At 45.6% G+C, this 25,762-nt stretch overlaps 2 protein-coding genes across 15 annotated transcripts in view; one reads left to right on the forward strand and one right to left on the reverse strand.

The window, feature by feature from the left end:
• Positions 1 to 12,385, reverse strand: part of CIT (citron rho-interacting serine/threonine kinase) — a 122,799-nt gene extending 110,414 nt beyond the window's left edge. For 5 of the 12 annotated variants that reach the window (XM_040576553.1, XM_040576557.1, XM_040576544.1 and 2 more), the window contains exons 1-2: positions 12,107 to 12,385; positions 10,936 to 11,017 (exon numbers count right to left, since the gene is read on the reverse strand). The gene's annotated coding sequence lies outside the window, so the exon portion shown is untranslated. Of the gene's footprint in view, positions 1 to 9,654; positions 10,172 to 10,935; positions 11,018 to 12,106 lie in introns of those variants that run through there. The other 7 variants (XM_040576559.1, XM_040576558.1, XM_040576555.1 and 4 more) reach the window with 2 other exon arrangements.
• The window catches only part of BICDL1 (BICD family like cargo adaptor 1), a 54,258-nt gene that overhangs the window by 14,558 nt on the left and 13,938 nt on the right, over positions 1 to 25,762 (forward strand). For 2 of the 3 annotated variants that reach the window (XR_005825008.1, XM_040576562.1), the window contains exons 3-8: positions 17,822 to 17,938; positions 18,609 to 18,620; positions 19,978 to 20,124; positions 21,282 to 21,461; positions 21,765 to 21,983; positions 23,143 to 23,286. Coding sequence is in view for 2 of the 3 variants with exons in the window: in XM_040576562.1 (XP_040432496.1) it covers positions 17,822 to 17,938; positions 18,609 to 18,620; positions 19,978 to 20,124; positions 21,282 to 21,461; positions 21,765 to 21,983; positions 23,143 to 23,286 (819 nt within the window). In the remaining variant the exon portion in view is untranslated. The remainder of the gene's footprint in view (positions 1 to 17,821; positions 17,939 to 18,608; positions 18,621 to 19,977; positions 20,125 to 21,281; positions 21,462 to 21,764; positions 21,984 to 23,142; positions 23,287 to 25,762) is intronic. The other variant, XM_040576561.1, reaches the window with a different exon arrangement.

Below are 25,762 nucleotides of genomic sequence, written 5' to 3' on the forward strand. Positions count from 1 at the left end.
TAGGAAATTGGGAAAGTATATCCCATAATGAAGTACACCACTCCAAGAAAAAGGTATTGGTGCAGACAATTACTTATAATTTAGGCTTTATTCTCCATATCCCCTTACATATGGGGCAGCGCACGTAAGCTGTAGGATAAGAATTAGTGTAGGCATTAAGGAAAACATCTAAGTTAGCTGAGCAGAACAGAGTTCTCAGAGATGTTACAAGGTCACCCATCAAAGGAGGCTTTTGGGAAGTGGCCATGTAGTCACCATCACACAGGGCTAGCCAGTTTTTGCCTTGGTATGAAAAGAACTAGGCAAAATTGAGTCTGAAAGAGGCCTTCTCTATCTTTTATCTGAGGTTTCTCTATCTTTTTTTTTTTTTTTTTTAAGAGAAAACTTTCATGAGTTCAGGTCTTCCTGCTGTTTCTGAATATTGGAGGAAAAAGGCAGAGAAGCCCAAACAAATACCCACAAGCAGTAACTGAGCTCTAAGACTTTGGAACAGACGTGCATTTTCCCTCCACACAAGCGTAAAGCAATAAATAGAGGGGTCAAAACAAATGCAAATTGGGAAAGATTCAGAGGTAGATTCCAACATTTTCTTGAACACAAACTCAGGTATTGGGGGAGTTGCACTTTCCAGCAGATTTATGTTTCTGTGAAGCCAAATGAGAAAGTCTGAAATGATACTTTGGCAAAATCTACAATCTCCTCTGAACGATGTGATATTTTTCCAAATAACATCCATTGATCGGCTATGAAGACGCACAGAGATTTGCTAACTCAAATGATTTCTGTAGTTCTTGCCTCTAATCCAGAGAGATTTATTTCCCTAGGTTTTACTGAATGTCGTATTTCACATTGTGCACAAGTTCTTCCTAAATGTTGTGCTTCTTTATTTACCTCTCCACCTTAGCACAAGGGACCAGACTTCAATAACTAGTAAATATTCAAAGCTTTAAATGCTCAAGGCAAGCGCTCACAAAACTGATGATTGCCGTGGTACCTCCTCTTCCTGGGGCCTTTCTGTCCCTGAAGCACTGGGGCCATGGATGCTCTAGTCTCCACCATAAGAGACCACACTGAGCTGCCCCATACTCACCTCAGTCAAGGCAAGACAGACCAAAAAGCTGCTATTTAACCTGCTCAGGCTCACCTGACTTATTTTTGTGGCATGGAGGAATGAGCTCACCCCAGAGAAAGGTGGAGGAGGAGGATGCACACTTGGGAGCATCATTTTTTCCTGCCAGAGGCAACTGCATGTCCCTGATGCTTTTAAAGCTGAGTAAACACAGGCACCTTGAGGCCTCACAGCCAGCACCCAACCTTTACACAGAGTCCATGCTGGACAGAGACCCCAAAGAAAGCAAATAGAGAATGGTTCCACATAAAAGCAGGGCTGGAGTTAAGCAGAAGCATTGCTCACAAGCTATTTTCTTGACTGACTGGAATAGACATGCTGAGCATCTGCTTTTACTACTTGGAACCCCTTGAAGGAAAAGCCAGGTGCCACTGCAGAAACATCTGAGATTGTGCAAGTCAGTGGTTATAATCTAAAAGAACTCCTCAAAACCCATCTACAGAGGATTAGCAGACTGATTTACTTCATTTAAAGAGGCCTCCTCCATTCCAGGCATTATCTGACCCAGCAGCTCAGGGCTACTTACTGAGATTAACTCTGGCACCACGAGACACAGGCCATCAGCTGAGGGCTGCCTCTCAGTGGCTCCTTCCTTCCAAAAAAATCGTTTGCATCAAGACTTTGAAAACTTGGGAATTTCCTTTCCTCCCCATTCCCCATCCTCCATATTTCTCCATCAAAAGAAAGTATCAGACTAAAAAAGCCACGTTGTGAAGGAAGGAGACAGGCAACCCTTATCCCTTCATTACAGGTCACTGCCTTGCCTCACAGGAGGGGGAAGATTTGCCCAGAGTGGGACAGGGCCAGACCATGCAGCTTTAGTGCTCCAGGTCCCAAGTGTTGGCCACCTCCATCAGTCTCTGCCCCTTCTCATGGCCAGGGAGCACATGGCTGACAAAATATTTTGCTGTGTGAGGCAGTCAATGCAGAAGCCTTTTCTAGCAGCATGAGCTTGTGTGAGTGAAGATATTAGCTCTCCTGCTTCCCTTAATCTCCCTAAGCAGATCTAATAAGCCACCCCAGGCCAGGGCAAATGGCCTAGTCTGACCAAAATGCCTGCTCAGACCCACGTACCATCAAACATGCCATTAACACCCACCCAGAGCCAGCTGGCCTCTGTGCAACTGGGCTCATCCTAGGGACAGAGAAGGAGACAACAGCTGCTTATGCTGGAAAGCCATTGCCAGAGTACACACACGTCTATGCCTATACATACACATACACCCCCCTTCCTTTCTTCCTTCCCCTCGCATCACTCAGCAAACAAGACATTTGCATGAGGCACCTGCTAGTATTTCAAGCACGTGAAGGGGACGGTTTTCATTAAAGCTGTGTCAGCACCGCAGACCGCAATGGCTTGCTTATACCTCCAGGCTGCTGATGCTGCAGAGCGCAGACAGATGGGCAGCCATCTCAGTGCCACAACAGCCTTGTTCACCCCTTTGTGTGACAGCAGGTGAAGCCTCCGCTGTTGGATAAGTTGGAAACCTCAGGGCCAAGTGGTGCTGCTTTAATATCACAGGGAGATTTGAAGCTTCTGCAGCTGCACACCTCCCAGATTTACCACAGAAGAGGCGACACTTCAAAGGCACGCAAATAATCGCTTTTTGGTGCATTCCACCAGCATCGTTAGGCAAATGTCCATAAATACCCTTCTCACATATCTTGTCTCACTGAGATTATTCTCGTCTCCCTGGCAACTGTCAGATGATGTATAATGCTAGCAGGGATTAGCCCCAATGAGCCTTATAACCCTCGTGTAAATTCCTGCTCTATGAAGAGACCTGGCCAAACCCTCTTCTTTCCTGGCAATGTTAAAGTGTTACCGTAAATAATATTAAATCCAAGAACCTTTCAGTAAACCTGAGTAAGGATGAAAACTAATATGGGGCTTTTTAAGTGGTAGTATTTGTCTTGTCCTCCAGACAAATAAGTTTGAGACGCGTGGATATACTTGGTGTCTCTCAGCTTGACAAGTAAAGCTGTATTTTGAATCAGTGCTTAAGAGAAGGCTTGTGCTGAAAACTTGGGCTCTAATATCTTTATCTCCTTTGTCCCTGGATGCCAGTGGGGATCACGCTGGGAAATTCCAAATCCCCACAAGAGCTTAAACTTATGCTACGCTTTTTTAACCTATTCATTTCTGAAAACTAACCTGGATTCAGGTCAACGTTTGAAATCCATGTGCCTACTGACACCCGTTGCATCAAGACTTCCTGCCCCAGCAAGCAGCTATGGCCTGTACCTTATGCCCCCACTCCTCAAGAAGATGTGACTAAAGCATCACACCAGAGGTACAACCTCACCACCACCGCTTTCTGCAAGTGAAGAGCATTTCTCTGGGTAATATACCAGATTTGGGCCTAGTGAGGAAGTTGTTTGTCTCCAAGATCCCCCTCTGGCCTGCCTGTACAGTCACAGCAGGCTTTTGCCATGCACGTGGCTAATGCCATGATGAGCCCCAACCCCAGATAGGAAGAGCAGAGTATCCCGGCTCAGGAAGCCAGGCAGCACCACATTATAAGTAAGCCCTAGGGGCTGAGGTGTCCAAGCAATGACAAACAGCCCGTGGTGCACAAGTGACATGTTTAAACTACTTTTTTCTTCTTCAGTCCATTTGAGTCTTTATAATGTCCCAACTTGGCAGCATCTGCTCTAATTCAACAGGACAAAAAAAAAAAAAACTTTGAGCAGAGCCAAGGAAAGGAAGCTAAAAGAGGAAACATCACCCTCAGCAGCAAAATCAAAACCAGATACACTGCAGCCGAAATCAGAGAATTTCTGTAATTAAATATACAAGTCTCTGGCACAGTGCTGTGTTGATGCAATAGGTTGTGGTGGCTTTCTATTAGAGAGATCAGCTGGAGAGCTGGGGAAGGGCTCCAGGATTCAGGAGGCAGGTCACAAAACAGCCAAGGCAAGGGGTGATAGGGAAGCTGGTGTAGGAAGGGTGGTGGCAGGCAGAAGCAAATCTAAGGCTTGGCAGAAGCTCGTTAGCAATGATGCAACATGATTTCCTCACATGCTCTGTGGACCTGTTTGCTTCCCAGCCATCTGCCACCTCCAGTGCACATCTCATCATGAGAAACAGGGGGAAGAGGATCAGTGGCCTAAAGCAGGTGGTTTTTAGCACAGGGAGGATTAAGTCTTTCTGACTAACCTGCATACCTCTCTGCTCTGGCAGAAATTTTAAGCAACACCATTTTAGACACTCCCAAACACAGCAGGCACTCAGTAGATTTACTATTGCTACCACAGGCTTCTGCACAAAGAAATCCAGCTGCAGCAGCAGAGTAGAAACTGCTGGGAGCTGAATACCGTGATCTCCTGACACTGATCACATTATTCTTGCTTTCTAGCAGCAAGAGGAAGAGCGAGTTAATCATCTAGACGCAGTGGTGCTAGGACAGATCCCATTTTTAAACCCTGCTGTAGTAGTGTAAGAACTGGAGCGGTAGACGAGCCTGCACTCAAGTGTGGGGTAATCAGCATGCGCTCCCGCAAGGCAGCCCCCACTGTCCTTTGAGGACGGAGCCGTTAAAGGACATAACTGGAAATCAAAGCAGCCACGGAAAGTATGAGCACACTCAAACAGGACTTTCAAAATGAAGCCCACTCCCAGCAACCTGTCAGGGAGACTTTGAAGGTAAAGAACAGCCACTGCCATGCCAGTTTTGTTGCATTTTACTTGGTGCAATTTAGCTGGTCTCCTGTTACCTGTTTAGGGCCAGAAAGCACATATATGGCATATATAATGCTCTCTGCAGCCCTGATGTATGTTTAAAAGCACCAGAGCCAAAAACAACAGCATTCCCCCATTTCCCACAAGACATCCATAGGTCTTTTCCCACTCCACCCCTCTGAACCACATCAGCAAGGGTGAAAGGCAGGGGCTGTGAAGGAGGGGAGAGCACTCCCCTTGCTCTGCTCATGCCAGCAGTGCCAAGGATGCTACTGCTTTGCAGAGGCAAAGCCTCAGCCATCAAAACTTCAGCCAGCAGGAGAAAGCATCCTTTCAGTATCAGACACGTAGGACAGGCTGCTAATTCTCACAGCATCTGTCAGTGCAGCATTTCCAATCTAAGGCCTTGTGCCATGCCTACAGATCTCCCCAGCTCACCATCAACAGCCTCACAGCTCAGCTGCATGGAAACCCAGGCTGTGGGTCCACCCTGGTCCCCATGTCCACCTGGCACCCACTGCACGCCCCAGCCCAGGCTCACTGCTGCTGCACGGGGTCTGTTATCAGAAATCAGAAACCTCAGTACTAAAAACCCCAGTGGGAGTGATTTCTCTAAGCAGCAGCTCAGACTTCTGGGGAAAGGACTTTTGATTCAATGAAGCCTGACCTACATTTGATAAACTTTGGCGATAGGTGCAAGTCTAAGTAGAGTATGTGTGCCAAATTGGAGGCCCACAGCCAAACACAGAGCCTTTGTCTACAGTATTTTCAGTGGACTCCAGCTCACACACAGTTACAATAACACAGCTGTTGTGATGTTGCTACAGTGGCTTTTTCTCTTCTGACAGCATTTCACCTCTCTTCAATCAGAAAAGATAACTGAATACATGAAGGGTTTGGGACTGAGCTGGCTTTCCCACACAGGTCCCTCCGTGCTTTACTTCTTAAATGATATTCACAGATGCAGCAACGCCTGGAACTCGCTCAGAGAGGGGCTCTTTCCAGTCACTCATAATGCATTCCCCTGCATGCATATGATTTGGCAGAGCATAGTGTATTTTATATGCCATCCTGCAGCATGTGCTGCACCCGCCTTGTTTTTCAGCTAAGTTTGCTCTCTGCATCTACTTGCCTTTTTTTTCTCCACCAAGCACAGCTTTCTGTAGGACTTAAAGTACCAAAATGCCAGTGAGTTTGCCAAAAGCTGTTATTTAAAGAAACCCATGCAAAAATTTTTTAAAAACTAGATTGTGGGAGGACAAGGCTCCAAGAAGAGATCCATGTTCTTGTTTTTGGACTCCCACATTGTAGAGAGGCTCTGGCCATAGCAGCACCCATGGAATGCCTTCAGGGGAGCACCTCACCCACCAGGCTGACATGTGAGAGAAGATCCGGCCGCTTACAGAAATACTCAGCAGATTCCCAAAAGCAGGGTTACGGGTGCTATTCAGAAAACTTTCATCCTAGACTTGGAATACACACCTGCTGGGGTTTAATTTAGCATTTTTGGCTCATGCTAGAAGTCACTACTACATATTGCTATCAAGGTGCTCCGAAGGCTAAGTCCTTGCCCTGAGGAGCTATAACAAAGACCTAATCCCCTCAGCACTTACATCTGTGGCACTGCACAAAAAGGTAAACAAGTACTTTTGTGTTCAAGCATCTGCTGCACTGAGTCATAAGCTGTTTCCATGTTAGTGGAAACAGAGCAAAGCTGGGTTGAGAGGAGACAGACAAGTGTGCATGTACTTATTACATATGGTAATGCACAAAGTGTAGATCTGCATTTTACTTCAGCAGATCAGAGTGCTCAGATGTTATTACTAACACATTGTAATTATCTTTTGTCAGTGATCACCAAAATCAAGGTCTGCCTTGTGTTAGAAGTCTGCTCCAAAGACCTTACACTCTAAAGAGATCTTTTTATGCTGCCAGCAAGGGAGAACAACTCAGAAATAGCTGAAGGCTGCTGAAGTACAGGAAAAAAGTATTGCCAAGTTAAATGGTATCTTCAGATGCTTTTTGTCTGCAGGTATCCAGCCCAATTCAGTTGTGTTTAGAGTGACAGATCAAATACTAGCTGATCAAGAAATATTTCTTAAGTAAAAGCTTACCTAACAGCTCCAGAACTAGCTTCAAGAAAGTAGATTTGGACCGTTTTATTTAAGCATTGCAATTGTGACATATTGGCATGTGGCTGTTCTGTGTGTTTTTTGTTTTTTTTTTGATACTGTGACAGACTTGCTTTTTTTTTTTGTCCCTCTCCTTTCATTTATGACCCTACTGTACCTAGCAGTGATTAAAACATACCCTAGTGAAGGGAAAGCTTTATTGAAACTAATAGTTTGTAGCTGAAGCTTCCATCCTAGCCAATATTCATTATAGTTTGTGGGTGTCCTTATTTTTCTACAGAAATCAGCTACAAGTTTTACTGCATCAGTTATGATAAATAGGCCTTCTGCACAGAGTAACTTATATCTTGCCTTAGTCAAGCCAAACAAAAAAGACTTCTTAACACTCCTTCCTCTGGGTTTTGAAATAAATTGGACAAGTTGTCAAAGAAGTGAGCAAACACATTGAGTACTGCTTTTCAGAAACAGACTGATGGAAGTTATTGGGAGTCAGATATGACAGGAATTCAAAAGCTAATAAAACATCTCCCAGGTCAATCTATCATAAAGTTTAAATACACATCTATGTTTCAGAAAATGCTTTCTTCCTGTCTCAAGGCTTCCTAATAGAAGTTAACAGGTTTTAAGCCAACTACTTGATTTTTTTATTTTTATTTTTTTTGGCATCCACCAATTTCACAGGAATGGGAACGGACACCAGTATTTCGACGCAGTCAGACATGTCTGCAAATGCAAGTTTGAGCATCAGGTCTAAACACATTGGAAAGCTTTTAGTTTGCATGTTACTACTAAATCCATAAAGAGTAGGTCCTAAGCTTAGCAGGTTATAAAGGTAGAAATTTCAAAAGCTGGTGGGGATTCCCTCTGCCATTGAATTACTGCCATCATATATTAGATATCCTCAACAAAACTCAGTTCATTTTCTTTGAAATAAAGGAGATGTCAGAGCATTTAAAGCCAGAGTAAGAGACTGCAAGAAGCTTAATTATTGTCTTGCTTCCAGGCACAGATATGTGAGTTTAAACACCTCCGGGTTTAAAAAGTCGTAGACTACAACAATTTCATAAAAAGTAAAATTCAAGAATGGAGATTTGCTATCATGACTTCTGGCTACCAGCGAAGACAGCAAAGCCTCTTGAGAGCAGCACTATATATTGCACTTCTCTTTGCCTCAGCCATCATAAGTGTCCATTTTATTCCAGGAGGTTTTAATGACTGAAGTATTTATGCTTCCAGTTCATCAACTACTTCCAAACTAATCATGCATTTTATATTTCGTTATACTATCACCTGACCCACACTTATGGCTCACCAGAAGTTTACTGGAATAAATTTTTTTTTTGTCCTTTAGCTTGAGTAGAAATGTCACATTAAGCTCAAAAACTCTGGATTAAAAACCCACATCCAAGGTAAGAGAGCCAAAATGCTCTACTGTGATAAAATATGGCTTTTGTCAGGGAAAAAATAACCTATTCATGGAAACTAAGCATTAGAAATGCATTAGAAGTTACCTGGCAGAGCAGATAACTGAATTTATCGATGTAAAACAGGCCATCCCACATTCAGACAGCTCTAGTTCCCCCTGCTACATCAAGGCAAGACTTCAGAAACTGGGGTCTCACACATCGGTGGTGTGAGGTTTTTGAGGGCTTTTCTAAACTGAGTGTCCCAAACCCAACTACAATACACCGGCCCCAAGCTGTGCTCCTCAGAAATTAATGCAACAGTTCCCCTCAGCTCTGCTGCAGGGGCATGGACTTGATTTAAGCTATAAGCCTTCCTGCCTCCAGTTGCAAATATGTGTAACAAATACTTCAGTCAAGGTCATGTGCAGCATCTCCGCAGAACTAGAAGAGCCTGCTGGTACTACTCCATTCCTTCTCAACAACCAGGAGCCGAGCAGCTGCCAGCAAGCCCTGCATTCAGCTCCCCACTCTGAGCCCACTGACAGACACCAGCCCCGGGAGCCCCTGCGCAGAGCTGTCTCATCTCCCACTCTTCTGGGAGCAGCATTTGCATACAGAGAACAAGAGCCACACTAGGTGCACTGCTTAGCATTGCATGTCCTCCAGGCACACTTTGTCCTCTGAGTTATCTTCAGTGCTAATTTATTACAGCATTCAAAGCAGCGGGCCTCCGGCAGTCCCTCCCACAGGAAGCTGGCTGACTCATTTTTCCACACACTGTATTTTTCTCTCCACAAGAGCCAAATACTTAGGTCAAGAATAAACCACAAAAAAAGGGAGGCTCATATTTAAGCACCTCCTAAAACATGTTCACAACCCACATCCACTTGTGAAGCTATTTCTTCCAAACAATGAACATAGACATTACACCTTGCCAGAGTTGCCCCCGTATGGCACACAACTGTCTTCGTTTTTGCTGTGAACAGCCATTCCTAATCCCATAAGATGCTTTAGCCTAAGATAGCGGTTGTTGGCTTCAGCCAGACAGATACCTTAGTACTCACTGACAAAGAAGATGAGGACCACCATTTTGTATTCATTCCCTTGAGCTCTTTTCAAAACAAACAAACCCACAGATATTTACTTTATAAACTAGTTGTATCAAGTAGTTTTCTAGGAAAGTTAAAAAGAAAACCCTTGGCTGTCCACTCTTCCGTACTTTGCTTGGTGATGCAGTAAGAATTCACTATCTCTATTAAAAGGATTTTTCAAGGACATTTGGAAAGAAAAAAAAAAAAGCAGTACCTTATCATATCGGGGCATTAACAGCAGTTATCTCCAGCAGCACTTCCAGCTCTCCAGCCTCAAGAAACATGGGAAGCAACCAAAGCCAGCCAACGTGGGCACTTTTCCCCTCAGAACAGGGGATCCAACTTCAGGCTGAGCAGGATCACATTTTCCAGATGTTGTCACTAAAGAACTAAACATCTGTGCTCTGACAACACTTCCCTATCTCAGAGGGCAGGTACAAGCCTAACCCCACAGAGAAAAAAGTACCAGCTTCCTCCTGTTCTCTCTTATAGCCAGCTCCCCCACTGGCCTCTGCCTCTCAGGTGTGAAGCATCTGAGCTGATGATGCATTAACTCATTGCCATCCACTGCATCACTGGGGTGTGCTGGAAGGAAACCACTCACAATCTTGGTTTGTTTTAGTTTAAAACTCAGGTAGATAGGAGTGATGTCAAAGGACAAGCTGAGCAATTACCTGTTTGTCCTGTAGAAGGGAAAAAATGAAGAGAGGACAAATCTGGAGCAAAGAATTTTCACTTTCTTGCAAGCAATAAAGTATCTTGTTTCTAAAACACCATGACTGTATAAGAAGTGCAGATTTGAGCATGGGATGCCACAGCCCTCCTTTGTCTCACAAAGGCCTCTCAAAATACGTTTAATGCCACAGCTAAGAGATATTTCCCATCAGTAATGTCTCCAAAGCTTGATGCTTATAAAAGAGCAATTTCAGTGCTTCGTCTTGGTTACCAGGCTCCTTGCTTTGGCAATTACAAACCCTCATCCTTTAGGTCTTTGATTCCCTTCTTTCCCGATAGGTCAATTTTGTACTAAAAAAATGCTCATTTCTTCTTTAATCCATCCACTCTTTTCAGTATAGGACCCCTCAAACACTCTAGTGGGCCTGTGCCCTACAACATCAGTCTGTTAAGGGAAGGCGCATCAACCTGTATGGCCGTAACAGAGGAGGTCAGGCAGACTGCCACATAGTCAAACCCTTCTGTCTAAGCAGATATGGATTTATTGGCTCCTCTGAATAAGGAGAAGGAATAACCAGGAGGAGACCCTCAGGGGCATAAAGACCATTGCAGATAGCTGGGCATGATGGCATATGGTATGAAGGTATCAAGTGCCAGGTATGCAGTAGTTTCCCTGAACTGCACTGAAAAAGGTAATAGAGAGTGCACCACGTTCTGTTCACAGTTTCACATAGATGTATGATTTCAGTGCCAGGACCCAGTGAGGACAATGCAGGCTGGATGCTGTGTGCCTATACCATGGCCAGCTCACAGATCTTACCTACATGAAGGAACTGATGGTCAGAAACAAGATCACTGGGGAGTGGGCTGATGGGTGCAGCAGCAGGTTGCAGAGGTGGTTCCTGAGTAAAAGGAAATCCGTGTTAGAAAGTAAATCATACCTGCGATATGTAAGCAGATATATTCACTTTGGTTACTAGTATCAAACCCACCTACTAGCCTGCTTATAGCTTGTGGGTATATAGTAGGTATGTATTACATACTGATACCCTAGCACTTTCACAGTGTAAAAAAATCAGATTTTCTAAAACGTATACCATGGGATCAGTGCAAACAACCTCTGTTGGATGTTTACAACCAAAATATTTTGGAAGTGTTGCCAGTTCCCTAAATTCTCATTTTCCCATGTAACTTGGGTGGTAACAGCTCTCACACCGGGACCAAGCTACTACAGACTTTGTGTGGTTGAGTTTCCCAAACTTGGACAGTAGCAGAGCAAGGGACGAGGCAGGGAGAGGAGGATTCAGTCCCACCATGTCATTTTGCAGAGATGGGGACAATGCTGGCCCTGGTCATGATGAACATGACTCCCCAGCTCCAAATGGCCTGCTTTGTACTGGGGAGCAGAAGGAAGAGGTCCTACAGAGAAAGCTTAGCCATGTCTTCCCACGTGCAAAGTGTGTAACTGCAGATTACTGATAAAGCTAATAAAGCTGATAGCTGATAAAGCAAATTGTGTGCCTGTGGTGGGTTGACCTTGGCCTTGCCAGCTGTTCTCTCACTCCACCACCTCCACAGGATGGGGGGACAAAATAAGATGAAAAAGCTTGTGGATTGAGACAGAGACAGAGACAAGGAGATCACTTACCAATTACTGCCACAGGCAAAACAGACTGAACTTGGGGAAAATTAATTTAATTTATTGCCGATTAAAATAGATTTGGATTGTGAGAAACAAAGACAAAATTAAAGCAATAATGTTCCCTCCGCCCTCATCTCCCATGACTCAGCTTCACTCCCTCATTCCCACCTCCTCTCCCTCCCTTCCCTGAGCCACGCAGGCAGATGGGGAACAGGGGTTGTGGTCAGTCCTTAATGGTTCCTCTCTGACACTTCCTCCTCACACTTTTCCCCTGCTCCAGCATACATCCTTCCCATGGGCTGCCGCATCTTTCCCATGGGCTCCAGCATACATTTCCCTCAGGACAAACCTACTCCACTATGGACTCCTCCATGGGTGGCAGGGGAATCTTGGCCCCAACACCTGCAGCACTGTCTCCTCCTTTTCCTTTTCCTTCTCCTTTTCCTCTTCCTCTTCCTCTTCCTCCTCCTCCTCTCTTCTCACCTCAGTGCTCGCAGGGCTGATCCTCACATTTTTCTCCTCACTGCTGGGCAGCCTTTTGCCCTTTCTTACCGGGATTTCTCTGAGGCACCACCAGCTCGCTGAGGTGCTCGGCTGAGCCCTCAGGGGAGGCTGCTTTGGAACCTTCTGGAACCAGCTGGAACCGGTGGCCTGACTTCTCCTCACAGCTGCCGCTGCAGCCCTGCTGTCAGCTCCTCAGCACAGATGCCTCCTAAAATCTACCCCTCACCTCCATGAAACACATATTTATGAATTGTCATTAAAATCCACCCTCATCATGCAACCTTCACAACATTCTCTTATGTCATCAACCACAGAAATGTTTCCCCACACCAAAATCATCACAGCATGGCAAAGCTGGGCAATGAACACGCTCTCTACAGGCCCACCCCTCCTCCATCCACCACCTTACAGCAACAACAAGAAAATCCCCACTATTTTCCCTGTCCCTGGCTATGCCCAGTCCAAGCTTTGTCCGTCTCCCAGTCACTGCCTTTACCTCAAATTCCTTGTCTGATAAGTGATCTCCTCGACTGGTAAGTGGTCTCCCTGTCTTCATCATAACCCACAGGCCTTTTCACCTTATTTTCTCCCCCATCCTGTGGAGGATGAGTGAGAGAACAGCTGTGTGGGTGTCCAGTCAAGCCGCCACAGCGCCATTGCTCTGACGGGGCTGTTGTGAACATTGCAGGGACCATCCCTAAGGGAGTCCCTCTGTGCACATCAGTCAGCAAGTGCAAACCAGAGCCCTCAAAAGGTGACAAATAACGAGTGCTGTGTGGTCACTGTCACGTGAGCAGTTTCCTGGATAGAATAATGCTTCGAATAACAATTTAAAATTGACCTGAATTTAAAGCTTCAGTAAATATCTCTCAAAGATGCCCAGACCGGGCAACCTCAAGGTATGCAAAATATAGATGGCTGTTTATGGTGTGCCAGGAGCTGGACAACAGCCATGGCCTTGCCATTTCCTTGGCATGGGTCAGTTAGCCCAGAAAATCAGGCTTCCCACTGCTGCTGGCGGGCACCAGGGTGCTGCCTGTGGTGGTGGGACAGCGACCCCAACCCTCCCTCGGCAGCCAGATTAATGGTCTTTATTATTATTATTACTCTAAAGCAAGATGTTTGTAATTTTCTCTTTTGCTTGCTTTTCAGTAGCCAAATATATTTTCCTCCCTGTGAGGAGCTGGGAATCCAGGAACCTGGAGCCAGAGTAGGCAGCGATTAGTGATTGGAAGTGTTAATGGTACCACAGTGGGAACGGGGAGTCCCTTGAACTCAGCTATTAGCAAATTAATAAAAGGGGTAACACGCTCTCCTGAGTGTTACAAATTTAGCGCTAATTAGGGTTTCTTTTCCTTAGCTATTTTAGGCAAGTAAATCTTCAATATCCTTTGTTAAATTTGAATCATCTTGTTTGTAGAAGTAAATCATATGGCAGCACTGGTTTCTTTACCCAGCTACAGTCCATTAGACTTTTTGCATTCTCTTTTTCTTTCTGACATGACTTATAACTGGGTATTTTGTATGCAGTTAGAATTCTTTAGCAAATCTTCCTCCAAAAGAGGGTTTTCTTTTCATGAAACTAACCTGCAGGCCATTCATTTCTCACAGTCCATCCCAAATGTTACAAAGAGCCCCTGTTGACAGGAGCTTCAGTGCCCCAGTTTACTTACATTTATTTTATTTATTTGTCATATATTCCAGATGTTAAACCTCATGGAGTTATTGTAACCGGTACACATTTTCCTGCCAAATATGTACACAGTTTCATATGTTTTAGCACTCTAGAATTAATAAGGAGAGAAACTTATCAGCCTTGCAATGAAAAGAAGTCCCTAATTAGAGCAGAAACCAAAGTGTCCTGCTCTTCCTTTCCTCCTGCATTGCCCAAATCTCATCTAAACCTTGCCTGAAGTCCAGAAAACAAATCTCACAGTTGATTGAATATATCTAATTGTGAATTGATGTCTACGCTTTTTCAGATATGTTTCAAACACTGCCTGGTAGCTGTGTTGGCTAATTTTCCTATACCCAGGAAATTAATTCTTTCTCTACTACAGAGAAAAGCTACGATGTTGGGCGATATAAGTCTGCCTTTCCAAAATGAATTTTACTTCTCTCTAACAAAATCAATGTATTACTAAATGGTTGATGTAACCACAAAAAGGTTCTAACTTTTAATGTTTAGGAAAACACTGATAGGGAAGAGAAAGCACTACAGTTTGTATAATAAGAGTAAAGCCAGACTGGCTGAGACAGAATAAATCCACTTCAGTTTAGCAGACATGAAAGTCATAGCTTATTTGAGCAATGAATGGAAAACGTAGATAGAAGGTTACATCCTCTGATGATATAAAATAAAAGAGCATGTTTGAAATAATCAGTAGCAGGCTTATGGTTTAAAATGCATGTGAACGTACGCACACACCTACAGAGGTGTGAGAACAAAGCAGAGACCACATAAAAATATATCAGAAAACCTGCAGAATATTGTACACTGTCAAGGTGGCTATCTATGTAATATTCAAATTTACATGAAAATCTAGACTTTATAATCAATTAGAAGGGGTAATTTGGCAGCAGTATTAATAACCTCTGAAACAAATGTAGCATGAAAACTCTACAGCACCAACTGTAGCTCAGCTCAGAAGACTTTTTCTTTCATACAAAAACTCATATCTTTGAAAAAGGTAAGACTAAATGCATCAGCTATTTCCCTGTCTAGAAAAAAAAAAAACAGGTGAGGATTTTTCCTCATTCTCTTGTGAAGGGAAACACATGATGCAGTCATTTCTGTTTATTTCTGTTAAACTATTGGTCAGGGATAGTATTCTACACTGCATGAGGTTAAAGAAAATATTATTTTTACTTTTCTCTACTGCAATAAATAGGATGTGAACAGTGTAGGTTGAGATGACACTGTGACATGCTGTCTGCATTAGGGCCCTAAACACTAGCAGTGAGTTCTTTCTTCCCTCCAGGTGGGCTAAAACTGCAGGAATAAGATGTGTGAGCGTGTAAGCTGAACAGCAAGTAGATAAATTCCAGATGATGATTTAAAGCTGGAGAATAGAAACCTTACAGTCCTGCAAGCAGCACAGTACCAGAAAGGACCTTTGAGGTCAATTCATTTCCTTTCTGTCATAGACAGTCCTCTGAAAGAAACTGCGTGATAAAGTGATCCAGCTCCATCACAAAATTCATTTTTGCTACCATTCCTCCTACTGTAGTGGTGCAGAAGGAGGAATCCTACTGCAGCGCCTTGGAAACTTAGAAATCTTCCCATTCCCAGCCTCAATATACTCTTACACAGTTTATTCACATCAGTTCTGTCAAAACTGTGCTTCTGCTTAAATAGCACTTCTCTGTTCTGCGTGCTAATCCACGATATATTTATAGGGAGCCCACACTCAGCAGTCATTGCATGAGATAAAACAAGCCAGCCTCTTTTAGGCTTCTTTCATATAACAGGTTTTCCATGCTCAGGATCATCCTTTCAGCCCTTCTGATCTGAGCACAGGGACCAGAACTAGCAACAGCAGCTGTATGTTGTCCGACTAGAGATTTTTACAATGCCTTTACATTCCCTTGTTTCTTACTGCTGCGTTGTATGTTTGTACTGTCTGTACATAGAATTGTTCTAGCATATAAATTGTGTTATACAATTAACCATCAAATACTGGTGTGTCATCTCATCCGGTACCACTTGTGCTCCTTGGGAGTGTGGTCAGCATCTTGCAGGCAAAATCCTTTGGTGCTTTTTCATCCTTGATAGCTCCTGCAGCGTATTTCAGCATGAAGATGTTTCAGCAGTCTCTACAAATGCAAGTGAATCATTCACACAAAGCAAAATCCATCCATCTTCTTTAGTGTCACCAATTAATAGCAGTTCAGGATGCCTTGAGATCCATAGCTGCTTAAGGGAAGAAAAATAACCACCCCCTCCCTATAGTCCTGTGCTGTCACTGTGTTTTGTGTGCTCTGCCTGTGCAAAGAAGCTTTATTTAATAAATAAATGGGAGAGGCAGGGGGAGTACGCAAAGGCCTCTGTTGTGAGGCTTTAAAGAAGGTGAAAATACTGGTTATGCTGACATAGGATAGGAAGGGAAATAAAAATCAATTGGTAGACAAGATTATTTCTTATTATAGGAAACTCTTTCTTGTTCCAGAAGCCAGTGGTCAGAACCTGGCTGATTTCTGCAGCCATGTTTCTGTCTTCTGCTGCCCCTGCAAAGATTGTGTTGGGGCAGCCACAGTTTCTCCACCTGATGGAGGTGGAACAGCCTTTTGTCTCTTGCTTCTGATTTGGATTAATTTGCTGCAGGCTGCAGAAATTAAGGGACCATTTTTAAAAGGGATAGTGTCATCTCCATGGGCAGCTCAGGCTGGATCTGTGTTCATTCCTTGAATCAGGAGCTGTTGGAACAAAGTCATTGCACCCTTTGGTAGAGCTGCTGCCTTGGGCTCCCTGTCAGCCCAGACCCACATTTGACGGACGTAAGATGGACTCCCAAACCTGCCAACAACTGCTGACCTTGCTGGGGGTTTTCTCTCCTTGCCCCCATCCCTCCCTCCCATCTTATCTCCCTGTTTGAGGCATGGGGCCACTGGTGGCATTTGCCGTTGGACATACAGTTCTGCCTGTGCCCTGAGCAGGATGTCAGTGCCACATCTTGAGGGGGATTAATTCACTTCCAGCTAATCTGCCAGGGGGGAAGTCTGGGCCTAAGTGTAATGGAACCTGATGGAGGCTAATTAAACAGAGAACCATCCATTTCTGCTATCCCATTAGGGATTTGTCATAAAAACCTTATGTTCTCCTACAAACCTAAACAAAGTGTTCACCGTGTAAAAATCAGCAGTGAAACTGTCCAGAGGGTAGTTAAATGTCTAAGTTGTCATTTATACAGCCTGTCTGCAGCCTGGATCCTGTAGGTAAGGAATGGCCTTTCTGCTGTCCTCAAACCACCCCGCATAACTGGGGCATCCCTCCTTCAAAATGGGAAAGAGGGCCAAGCCCAGTGAAGCCACACTGACAGTCACCTGGAGTGGATGCTTCTCCGTCTGGCCCTGATGGGAGCCAGGAGTCAGAGGCAAAGGGCACTTGTTTTAAAGCTGCACCAAAGATGTTCAGAGGTTTAGAAAGTGTAAATCCAACAGTGGTGTTTTCTGGGGTCTGTGGAGATTGGCTCCCTCACTGCCTTTGTGAGCGGCCTGCTCGCCTCCTCAGCCCCAGCTGGGCTACTGTTTATGAGGAAAACTAAATTCCCTGTGAGGCACAGGAGTCATCATGTTATTTTGCAGCAGGAGGAAGTTGTGGGCTGTATCCCTGTGCCAGTCCTGTGGGAAAATAACATGGTCTAAGCAGCTGCTCTCCTCAGCTTCTGCCCAGGATGAGCTTTTCCCTGGTCCAAACTCTACAGGCCTCAGAGTTTCTGCCCAAAACAGGGGTTGTGCAGAAGTCATACAGGGGCAGGTCTGCAGACCTTCCCCTGCACAGGAGGAGATAACTGCCATGGGACAACCCCCAAGGTAATGCCAGCTGGTGTTCTCCTTGCAGGCGTCTGAGGTGGAGCGGCAGCTCTCCCTGCAAGTCCACACCCTCCGGGAGGACTTTCGGGAGAAGAACTCCTCCAGCAGCCAACACATCGTGCGGCTCGAGAGCCTCCAGGCTGAGGTGAGTAACTTGTGCTCAGCCTCTCTCCTTCGAAAGGCAGCCAGGGCTGCTCTAACCAATATAACAAACCCCTCTGAACTGGGTGAACAAACCCAGTTGCTTGGGATGAGCAAGAAGGTTGATAGCTGTGGTGCAGAAGACTCCCCCAGTAAGGACTTTTGCTGCAACACAGAGCTGGCCAGGTTGGCAAGGGCCAGTTTGTACTGCTGCCTCAGCCACAAGCACACCTGCAAATGAATGGCTGGGAAGGATCTTCCAGGAACTTAACTGTGGAGTTAAGTCTTGTGGGGCTGCTGTCTGTGCAGCTTAAACTCTGGGGCATGTTGGGAAGGTCTGCAAGGTTGATTTTTTGTTGTTCCTCATGCTTGCAAAGAAAGCAGCAATCCTCTCCTGCCTCTGAGCCATGCATGCGTGAAAGCAAGGAGCCCCTGCCTGTTTAGCTCTGGTACATTAGCAGATATTATATTATCTTCCTTTCTCTTTCCTTCCCTGATGGGACTCACTGGAGCTAGTGGGGCAGATGTTCAACTCTACCACCCTGCCGCTTTTTTATTTTTAAGCTATCAGGAAGAGCTTTTCCTAAAATCTCTCAATTTCTTCTTCTCTCCTGCTCCCACCTGCTCCCTGCTGGTCCCTCGCCTTCTCTTCCCCTCCCCTCGGTGTGGAGCAGCAGGTCCTTGAAGTAAGTATGGAGGCTTGGAGGGGGGCTGCCCGCGCGTGCATCCCCATCACCATGCATGCCTGTCACCGTGTATGCCTCCCCTCACCTTCTTCCTGTCTCTTGCTTTCCAAATCCCTCTCCCCTGTTCCTATGGCCCAGGGCCCTCAGCAGAGGAACGGTTTTCTGTTACGCAGTCATTCTCAGGGTGTTCATTACTGGCTTGGATACCAAATACTTACTCTCAGTACAATCTCTGTATTATACCTCTTATTTTTCTCGCACCCCTTTCTCCAACCCACACAAATCATGATGGTGGTGGGAAGAGATATTTCAGAAACCATTAGTCACCTAAAAGCAGCTTTCTAATACCTACAGCAGCCTTTACCCTGCAGAAATAGCAAGGCCACACACTTTGCTAATATTTCTTCATGCAACCAAACATTTCCAGCAACCTGGAAAGCAACAAAAAGACAGGGTCCCTTAGAGGCCAAGAAAGCGGTAGGAATTTGCTGAATTAGTCTATGGCCCATGCTGAAAGGAGTTGAAAGGAGACCATAGGGAATATTTAGGGTTGTACTGTAGTGGTGAATGGCATACACAGTCCCCAAAGGTCCCGTGTGCACAAATATGGGAAAACATTCCTTTTTCTTGGTTAAACAAGAAGTGACCTTGGCTAGTGCTGATTCATCCTGTGCACTGTTCCCAGCTAAGTGAATCACAGAGGTTTTGTTTGGCACATTGTCCCTCTTCACCTAAAACCGCTGCCCTTGACAATTAAAAGAAATGAACCAATTTTAAAGGCAGCCGAACACTGAAAACTAAAAATAAGCATGGCACAGAAAGGAGTCTTCATGAGTAGAAAGAAAGAAAAATCCCTGATGAGGGCCTGGTGAACGTGCAGCAATTAAAAAAAGTGTGCAGGCAGTGCCATGGCACAGCCCCATGGGGAGCAAGAGCCCAGAGGCTCTCCCTGTGCTCTCCAGCACTCACACAGGAGAAAATCCCACCTTTTGCTCAGTCAGGGACAGGCCAGGAAAAGTAACTTCTCCCATGGTACTCCCAGGGTACAAGGGGTAGTCAGGACCAGGCTCCACTTTATCCCTTTGGACATTTCTGCCAGCTCCCTGGCCTGCCAATGCACAGTGAGACCCTTTGGAACTGCCCCTGCAGTGTGGGGAAGGAGAAGTTTCCATTCAGACCCTTCCTAAGTGAGTAACCACACAAAGAGGTACAGTTTCTCTCTCACACACAGGTACAGGATACGTACATACATACTTTTTGTTTTTTTCTGCTTCATTTCTCTCATGGAAATGTGATTTCGCTCCTCTGCACTTCCTGGAAAGCATGGGGTCCAACACCAGCTCTCATTCCTCTGCAGATCAAAATGCTGACAGACAGAAAGCGGGAGCTGGAGCATCGCCTTAGTGCCATGATGGAGGAGAATGACCTGCTCCAGGGAACCGTGGAGGAACTGCAGGACCGAGTCCTCATCCTGGAGAGGCAAAGCCATGATAAGGACCTGCAGGTGAGGAGACAGCAATGGGAGAAGGAGGAGCAAAGGAACGGGGAAATTGTGTCAAAGATGTGGTTTGAGGTAAAATTGACAAGGAAGATAATCAAGAACTGGGAGATAGAACAACCGGAAAAATAAAATGCAAGGAAGGAAATGTAAAAGGAACTGGAAAGCACTGGTCATATTACTTAATTTTTTAATAGTAGAATTGGCTCTAGAAGCAGCTCCTTTATAATATTTCAGAGAAGAGTAACCAGCCTTGTGGCTGTCACAGCTCAAGCAGTTTCCCAGCAAGCCATCTCACCAAACGTCACTCTCTGGAGAACAAGTTGGCCTGTCTGCAACTTTGGGCCTCTTAGTGGAGAGCAAGATTTTACTTCTCTTCTGCGAGCTGACAACCACTGTACCCCTAGATCCCCAGAACAACCTGTATCTTTTTTTCCTCTCCCTAGAGAAATGAGAAACCTGCTGATGTGTCAGACAGCACTGTCCTCCCCAGCATCCACAGTCCCACTGCGTTCAGCTCCACTGCTCGCATGACACCTGGCTGTGCACCAGCCCCATGCACTGTTTCTGTGTACAGCAGTGGCTGCTCCCCCTCAGGCAAACTGCAGCCCAGTGCTTACAGAATTATACAGTTGGGTGACCACGGATAAACCCCAAAACAAATCAATGCCAATGTTGAATCTTGTGTGTTTAAAACACTCCATTAACTCAGATTGCAAACCAGTGAATTAGGGAGTTTGACATCTGAGTTTTGTGTGTTAGGATTTAGCTGATCAGTATGTTAATATTTCTATATAGATTTTTTTTCAATATGTATTTATATTACTTTTCTTTTTGGATTCACTTTCTGCTCTGTTAGTTTTAGCAAGTTTTTTTTACACAGGTCCCAATTTCTTCACAATGTTCCTCATTTTAGCACTTATTAAACTGCTAATTTTATCTTTCAGGATATTCCAAAGCCCAAACAGTGTCTAATAATATTTGGAGATTATTAAGCTCCAATAAGTAGTAAAAACAGCCAAAGGTACTTTCCTCCTGGCTAGAAGCCCTCTTTCACGCCACCTGTTCCTCCCTCTCAGCTCCTTCACAAACCAAGAGATTCATCCAGTCCATACCACCTCCACTAACATTTCTTTCCCTGCTTCTTTGATTTTCTTTGGAAGCTGCATCAAAGCCAGCTGGAGCTCCAGGAGGTGCGGCTATCCTACCGGCAGCTGCAGGGGAAGGTAGAAGAGCTCAGTGAGGAGAGAAGTCTCCAAAATTTCAATACAACCAGCACATCCCTGCTATCTGAGATAGAGCAGAGCATGGAGGCAGAGGAGCTGGAACAAGAACGAGAACAGGTATTTGCCCTCCTGCCCCTGGGAAAGCTCATGGACTTCACCAGTCCCAGAGGGAGAGGGAGCTTAATGCATTGAATCTGGATTTGGAGCTGAACCAACAGCTAGAAATTGGGCTGTGGTCCCAGCTCTGGTATAAACACCCTTTTACTGTATGCAAGTAAATCTCTGCATCCATTTCAAAACCAACATAGCAATCTAGGTGAATATTTGTGAGCTTTAGCAATCACACACCTCATCGTGCCATAGAAGGTGGACCTCCGCAGCCTTGACATCCCAAGCTAACGTGGGGCTCTCTCGTTCCAGCTGAGGCTGCAGCTCTGGGAAGCATATTGCCAAGTACGATATCTCTGCTCCCATCTCAGAGGAAACGACAGCGCAGATTCCGCAGTCTCCACAGACTCCTCCATGGATGAGTCTTCAGAAACCTCATCAGCCAAAGACGTCCCAGCTGGTAGCCTACGGGCAGCTCTCAGCGAGCTGAAAAGACTGATACAAAACGTGCTGGATGGGGCAGACTCCACGGTGAGTCAGTAGCATGGTGAGAGCCTGTTGTTGCACATGCCCCCTTGCCAAGGTGACAGAGCTTGTTACAAGCTCCCACTTGATCCTGAAGTCCCTGGTCTCTGAGAAAGCCTCCGTGGCCCACAGAGATGGGCTGTCATGGTGCACAACAGGCTCTGTGTCTCAACTGGTCAGCCAAAAGCTAAACCAGTACATGGGATTCCAGCTTGCACTGGTTAGACCCCATGAGTTTCAAGGTTACACTCTCAAGCAACCCTCAGTCTGGGAGTCATTCTGGAAAAGTAATTAAAGTAGACTTTATTTTAGGTTTGCAGTAAGCTAGATTTTCAATATGGAAATACTGCAGATGGGCTTGTACACTGCAGTTCAGTTGTTTCTGTTACAATTTTCCTAACCTTGTTGTATTAGCAATATTGTAAAACCATTCTAACCTTATGTAGATAGGTTCTGTCCCTACAGCTGAGGCTGAATAGAAATGTTTTGGGGAGAGCTGCCAGACATGAATCAATCAACAGGTGAAGGGTTTTGCTGGCACACAGTGGTGTTCATGGGCCTTGGTGCTGTGAGTGAAGAGGGGGTGGCTCGGGGGACTGCTCAGCATCCACAGGAGTACAAAATTATGAGAAAACACCTGGCTTTTTGCAAAGGCTCCAAATCAGGCCTATTTTCATCACTTGCAAGCTAAGTGCACTGCCAGTATGACTTATTTGAGAGGCCGTGCTGATGCAGGCAGTGCAGACTCTGCAACTGCAGAGCCATGTGCAAGCACTCACCTTCAGTACCTGTAGCAGTTGGTAAGAAAGCTGAGCAAGGACATAAAGTTTTATTTGTTAAATCAAAACCAGAGAGTCTTGCAAAAGGTCTACAGTCACAGAGATTATAGCCACATGTTACCAAGCGGTCAGTAGGTCTCAGTAAATTCAATTTATGCTGATGTGAGACCATGTTTGAATGCTTTTTATCATGTGTAGAAGCGCTACCCTTGGCTGAGCATGTTTCCACTGTGGAGGTTTATGGAAACAAAACTGAAACGCTGCCAAAGTCACATTCACACTTTCATCTTCCTTGTTTAGTACCCTCCACCTCAAACAAGCACCAGATTAACGTAACTGATTTTTTTTAATGAAAATTGATCAAGAGATTTCTCTCCTGCTCTCAGAGCTCTCGGCGAAGCGATGATGACACCTTGGAGGAACAGATCAGGCGAACAAGTGAGGACTCACGAGCCCTGCGGGAGTTAATGGAGGGAGAACGGGGGAAACTGAGACAGAGTTTGGAGGAGCTGCAGCGACTGCACAGCCAGGTTAGTGATTCCCATACTTTACGGGTGGCCTTGTAACACCAGTGTTCATCCCCAAGACACATTTTCCATGGAAGAGATCACCATAAGTAGCCCAGGAGCATCTGGGCAAGCACCAGCTGTGATTGGATGAGGGAGTCTCTGTTAAACTCAGTGCAGAAGCTTCACATATGTAAGATGAGTTCCTTTTGCAAGTGCCCAGGGGCCCATCCCAGACATCATCTCAAGCAGCCAAACTTCCTTTAAACCTTGCACCCAATCTGCTTTAGCAGCCAGTCTGTGTCACTTAAACTTTTCTCAGCAAAGTACAAGGCTGTTTGATATGGGGAACTGGAACCCATAGATACCCAATCTGACCCATCTTGCTTGCACTAAGCCCTCCTAGTGCTTTTATATTTTATTATTTGCATTTACCTAAGGGTAGATGCAACTGCTGAACAAACTAGTGCTGCTGTGCTGTACGTGGTGCAAGACTCGCCCCCTTCCAGCATGTCCCACAGCAGCATCCTGGCAGCTTCACTAAATGCACACCTAGAGAACCCTAATCACCCAACCTGGCACCAGGCAGTACCCTGGGCCAACAGGGACTGGCTAACACTAAAGCAAACACAGCAGCAATGAATGATTCAACCCTGAAACAAAACTCCACATGCAAAGAGTTGAATCAGAGTGCATCCATCCACACTGAGACCAGCAGGATCGTCCAAGGTCATATACCAAAAGCAGTAAGTGGAGACAGGCACCCAAGGAGACACTTGGCAAACCCTGTCTCTATGGCAGAAGTCTCCACGTGCCAGGGGAGATCTGGAGCCTGTGGCAGAAGCAGCCTTTGGCACAGCTGCTCATGTAGCACCTATTGCATTGGAGCAGAGAATGGGGTTAACACTGTTGGCTGGCTTTGCCAGCGCTGCCAGCACTGTTGTATCGCCCTTTTGCTGTATCCCTTTGGAGAAGGGAAAAGAAAACAGGTCCCTGACCAAAAAGTCAGCACAACCCGGGGTCTGACAGCCTCATGTAGGGCTATGGGAGCTCCCACCATGGTGCCAAAGGAAAAAGAGCAAGAGCATCATTAAATACTCCTGTCAGTGACAGCTGTGCATGTACAAGGATGCCTTGCTGCTGAAGCAGCTGATTAGATGCAGACTGCAGCAAGGAAGCAGCCCTAGTGCCTGTTCTTCCCTGAGGACCACTCCTCTCAGCAACACAACCACGATAAGCACCATCTTCAAGGGTCCAGACTACTGCCACCAGTGAGACATGCTCTGGCTGTGCTGCCAGGGATTGCTGTGCACCACCTGCAGGTCCTCCCTCACCCTTAAGAACACCTGAGATGGTGAAAACAAGGGTTTGATCCCTGCAGCCTGGCTATGCTGACAGACCATGAGAGGCTTACTCACAGTTGTTTTTTTTGAGTGAACATCTGTACACCAGCACACTTGTCTGGATGCAGCACCTCCTCAGCACGGCTCTCAGGCTCATGTACCCTTGATGGGACACCAGGAGGGAGCACCACTTGGTTGCGCTCTGCTGTGACTGGTCCTCCCCAAAGTCCCTAGCATAGAAGGACTTCAGGACCCTCCCTGCCTGCAAATCCCAACAATTGTTGGTGCAATTGCAAACCCCAAACCTATCCCCAAATGCAGTTCTGCGTCTTGACTCACGACCACCACCACCCTGGGATGTCAGCAGAAGTGCTCAGCACCTTTCACACAGCTCCCACCCCTGCTCTCCATCACACCGTCACTCTGAGCGGTGTGTCCCACGCTGGGCTGCAGGAGGGCATGGCTCAGGGAGGGTTTCCCCATTCCCCAGCATAGGACAGCAAAGCCACTGCATACATACAGACACGCTGCACTCACGCCTGCCTTCCCCCCGACCCAACCATGCCGTTCTAGCAGCAGATCCTCCCACGTCCTCAATGTGATGAGCCCTTTTTGACTGTCTGCCCTCTATTTTAAGATTTCTTTGAGGACTCACGTACTACCAAGCTGAGTTCAGAGAAGGGAGGTGGGTCAGGTGCTGGAAGGGTTTCCAGGTGGTGGAGCAGCGTAACGGAGCACGTGTGTGCCATAAACAAAGAAATTAAATGTGTATGAAATATTGCAGAGCTGTGTTAATGCGATCCTTGCATGATTTCACACCCTATTAACTCACTCTGCACAGGACCAAAACAACAGATCATCTCTCAGACTATTTAAGACTGCACGTATTTTAAAGTCTAATTAAATTTTAAGACGTGCCAGTAACACCTTCTGTGGCATGAAAGGGAATTTTCACATCCTTTGTCTTCAGCTTCATACCGGTTTGGAAGACACAATGATATCGTTGTTCCCCCCAGCAAAAGAAGTTTCTCTTGCTGCTAGATGATATTGGCAACAATTTAGTCTGAGTAAGGACAAAAAGAATGCATGCACAAGACAAACCGCTCAAAGAGGGAGGTGTTTCAGCACTGGTGCCACACTGAGTTTAAAGCTGACAA

The sequence above is a fragment of the Cygnus olor genome, chromosome 17, assembly GCF_009769625.2.
Source record: "Cygnus olor isolate bCygOlo1 chromosome 17, bCygOlo1.pri.v2, whole genome shotgun sequence".
Classification (NCBI taxonomy): Eukaryota; Metazoa; Chordata; class Aves; order Anseriformes; family Anatidae; genus Cygnus; species Cygnus olor.